The sequence below is a fragment of the Olea europaea genome, unplaced genomic scaffold (genome assembly GCF_002742605.1).
Source record: "Olea europaea var. sylvestris unplaced genomic scaffold, O_europaea_v1 scaffold7886, whole genome shotgun sequence".
Classification (NCBI taxonomy): Eukaryota; Viridiplantae; Streptophyta; class Magnoliopsida; order Lamiales; family Oleaceae; genus Olea; species Olea europaea.
In genome coordinates this window covers 1,774-6,049 of record NW_019266313.1, presented here as the reverse complement: position 1 = coordinate 6,049, position 4,276 = coordinate 1,774, and the positions used below count along the sequence as shown (strand labels likewise).

The 4,276-nt window shown below is 36.7% G+C and overlaps 1 protein-coding gene across 1 annotated transcript in view; it reads right to left on the bottom strand.

Moving 5' to 3' along the window:
- Window positions 1-2,849: 2,849 nt before the first annotated feature.
- LOC111391398 overlaps window positions 2,850-4,276 on the bottom strand; it is a gene marked incomplete at its 5' end in the record, with an annotated part of 3,037 nt that continues 1,610 nt past the window's right edge. The window contains 3 exons of the mRNA XM_023016613.1: window positions 2,850-3,218; window positions 3,299-4,003; window positions 4,082-4,274. Coding sequence (XP_022872381.1) covers window positions 2,850-3,218; window positions 3,299-4,003; window positions 4,082-4,274 — 1,267 coding nt within the window. The remainder of the gene's footprint in view (window positions 3,219-3,298; window positions 4,004-4,081; window positions 4,275-4,276) is intronic.

Sequence of the window (4,276 nt, the reverse complement as noted above, 5' to 3'; positions counted from 1 at the left end):
CAATTTGCATTCAATTGACTCCTATCAATCTTCAAAGTATCTTTTGTGGTCCAAATCAACCATTAAATATTTACACTTTGGTCCCCATACTTTGGATTTGCTTCATTTAGCTATTTTCCATTCTTTTTTCTAGTTCTTCTTTGAAGCATGAACTTTTCCTAATAAAAGCAATAAATAACAAATCAAGTTCTAATCCGTTCAAAGAATAAAAAAATATCATCATTTAAGATCTCAAATAAGTGTAAAAACTACACTTATCAAACTCTCAAACTTGAATCTTTATTTGTCCTTAAACAAAAATATAACCTAAATAATAACAAACATACAAGCATGCAAAAATATTTGGTTAGACAATCTAACTTTTTACCCCAAAATTCAAGATCACCGTATTAAATCTATAAACTGTTTCAAAGTTGCAATACCAAACCAATATCCACTCTTCCAATGAAAAATTGACGTGTGTGTGTGTGAAAAATTAAGTAGACATTAATGATTTCACAAGTTGTTTCAATTCTCGACCCTCTATGGTCAAATATATCCTTTCAACTCTCCTAAGATTCACACACCCTTAAATTTATTCTTTTTCACTATTTTTCCAGCGTGTGATCTAAGGTTGAATTTTTCATTACTATCCTTACCCTCTCTTGTTCAGGTGGACATCACTGGTTGCAAGTCAATACATCAATGAACAAGGATTCTCAATTAATTTAATTACTTCAACCGCCAAGACTCAATTAGGCTAATTATTTTTAATCGAAAGTTAAATTTTCTCGAATAAGTGTTAAGACTTAACAAGGTATTTAGTGTTTCTACTTTTTTCCATGCACTTGCTTTTTCTGATTTTTAAGAGTTTTTTTTTAAGTGCAACTTCATCTCTGATTACTTTCTAAATGATCTCTGTAACGAGCTTTAGGCCGATGACTCCCAAGTCAGATGACTTTAGGGCATCAGATTTTAAGATACCTTTACAGGCTTAATTACTCGAGTTATAAAGTCTTTATAGAGAAGTTTTAAATTTCAAAATATATGCCTTGATTAGTGCAATGCCCCTTATCACACACTTATTCAATCAAATCGACCTCCAACTCAAAACTTTCACCCAATTTTATCCTGTTAGTCTAAGACAATCTACACATAAGTTTTCATGTATGGAATCCCTGTTCGCATCCGTATCTTTTTGCAACAGCAAAATCATCCCCAAACTGTGTTAAATTTGGTCTGAGGATAAATAATTTGTACGGTATGGGTAAAGCGTCTATTTCCGATTAAATCAACCTTTCAAGCATATGAATCAACTCATTTCATCACAATGTTAAATTCAATTCTAGTGCATGTATAATATCAAGTCTTGCAACATTGGACTTCAATTAGTTTAGCATGCATCTTATCCACATTTCATAAATCAATACCAAACATTAAATTTAATCATTATAGTCAGCCAAATTGTCTAACTCATACAAGCACACAAACAAACAAAAATAAATAAATAGATAATTTTTTTTAACGCACAAAAATAGAAATTTTAACAATTTTTTTTTTTAAAGAAACACACAAAAACATACAAAAATCAAGAACTCAAAAAGTTTTTCCCACCCCCAAACTTAAACTTGACATTGTCCTCAATGTTTTAAAATATAATTGAGAATGTAAGGGAACGGGGAATGAAAGGAAGAAGGTACTCCCCGAATTTTCCTGTTGAACGTAGAACGCACTTTGGGCGGCTGTTAGACATTCTCCTTCATCATGTTTTCCCCTTGGTCTATGTTGGTTTGAGTGTTTTGCAACATCATGTTCCTGCATATGGCAGTTAAATAAAAAAATTAGATATCAAATAAGCTAGAACATGTGTTACTTATCCCAAACATCTAATAAACCACTAAATCTCAAAGACCTAAGAGAAAATGTGGTATGGATGATGAGTCCCTAAAATAAAAATTAATCTAAATTATCTTAAGCTATTCTAATTATAGTAAAATAAAATAAAATGGAAAGAACTATTGGGTTGCCTCCCAATAAGCACTTAATTTATAGTCTTTAGCTAGACTTTGTTGCTTTTAGGCTCTTCATGATGGCTTGAAAAGAGAATTTTCAGCCCTGCATTTTAAGCACTGGTTGCACTTCTTTCTTTCATTTTTCATCCGCCACATGATCAAGTTTCCATTGTTATCCCTACCAACAATTCCACCTACATCTGGCCGGCCTTTGTAACTCTCCCAGTGATCAACTCGTTGGCAATCCTCAAAATATGATGGTTGCTTGATTAGATTCTCCATGGTGAAGCTTTGTGGCTTATCTTCCACCCTTAGGACTATCTCGTTTGTATCAAAATCAAGTAATGCCCGACTTGTTGACAAGAATGGCCTTCCTAGTATTATTGTAATTGGAGCTGCCTCTTCTATGTCTAGAATGATAAAGTCAGCTAGAAAAATAAATTCTCCCGTCTTAATGAGCATGTCCTCGACAATTCCATAGGGATGTTTCAATGTTCGGTCCGCCAGCTGAAGGATGATAGAAGACGCCTTGGGATCTCCCAATCCCAATTTTCTGTAAAGAGGCAAATGAATTAAGTTAATACTTGCTCCTGAATTAATTAAACAATTAATACCTTGTAAGTTTCCTATGGAGCAAGGTAGAGTGAAACCCCCTGGATCTTTAAGTTTGGGAGGGATCTTGTGCTGGATGATCACGTTGCACTCTTCAGATAGTATTATTATTTCATGCTCGGGCATCTTTCTCTTTTTAGTCAGCATCTCCTTCAAAAACTCAGAATAGTTTGGGATTTGAAGGATAGAGTCAATGAATGGGATGTTGACATGCAACCTTTTGAGGATTTCCAGGAATTTCATAGCTTACTTCTCTAATTTAGTCTTCTGTAACGTTTGAGGAAAAGGGACCAGAGGTGTTAGTGAAGTGCCAAGAATATTTGTTTTAAGCTGTGGACTATCTGAAACTGACTGTTGGTCCTCTTCTATTGCTTCTTCAGATTGCTCCATCGGTTCCTTATCCTTAGTAGGAATTTGAGTTCTCTCTGTCTCCTTCCTCTTTACAGTGATTTGTGGCAATTGAACACCACTCTTAGTAGTGATGGCCTGAACCTGCTCTGCTGTTGGCTGGCGTTGAAGTTTTTGAGGAAATGGAATGGGTGGCACATAAGTTTTGACAGGGGTGGTAGATGGGAGCTCAATAGTTGCATAATTTACCGCCTCAGTTGCTAATACCTGCTCCCGTGATTCTTCTTTGTGTCATTTGGCAAGGTACCCTGTGGTCTGTTGGCTAATGCAGCTACTATCTGTCCCACCTGATTTTCTAGGTTATGTATGGAAGCCTGTTGATTCTGCATTACTGTTTCAGTCTTGGTGATGTACGTGACCAGTAGATCTTCTAAGGATTGCCTCTTACCTTGCTGTTGCTGAATTACTGGTGGATTGGCCTTTATCTGATTTACTTGATTTGGATTATCCACCCACGAATAGTTGGGATGCTTGTTCAAACCTAGATGGTAGTTGTATAGGTAAGATCCATTTTGCCTCTGATAGTTCTGCGCATAATTGACCTCTGCTGATTGACCCATGTGAGTAGAAGTCAAAGGGTAGCTTGAAGTGATGTGATCTGCCCCACAACCTGCGCATACCGAAGCTGGATGTTGTACCATGTGCACAGATTGAGTTAAAGTATCAACCTTCTTTGTTATTGCTTCCATCTGCGCTGCCAATGCTGTCACTGCGTCCACACTATGCAATCCAGCTGCTTTTCTCGGAGCTTCCCTATCTGTTAGCCAGTTGGCCTGATTCTCAGCAATCCTCTCAAATAAATTATGTGCATCATCCACCTCGATAGTCAAAATTGATCCACCCGCAGAAGCATCAACTATATTACGAAATTCAGTGCGCAGTCCATTATAGAATAGATATATTTGTGACAGTTTAGGAACATCAAGATTTGGACATTTCCTAAACGCACTTTTGAACCTCTCCCATGCTTCCGGATATGTCTCACGATCCTTCTATCTGAAAAGATATACTTCGTTTCCGATTTGGTGGACTTGAGATGGTGGGAAGAATTTCATAGTAAATTTTTGTACCATGTCATTCCACGATACGATGCTCCTAGAGGGTTGTGACATCATCCATATTTTCGCACCCTCCTTCAAAGTGTGAGGAAATAAACGCATTCGAAATGCATCTTGTGACATCCCCTCATGGCTAATGACATCACAAAGCATGGTAAAAGCTTGAATATGTTCGTGTGGATTTTTCGTAGCTTTCCCACTGAACCT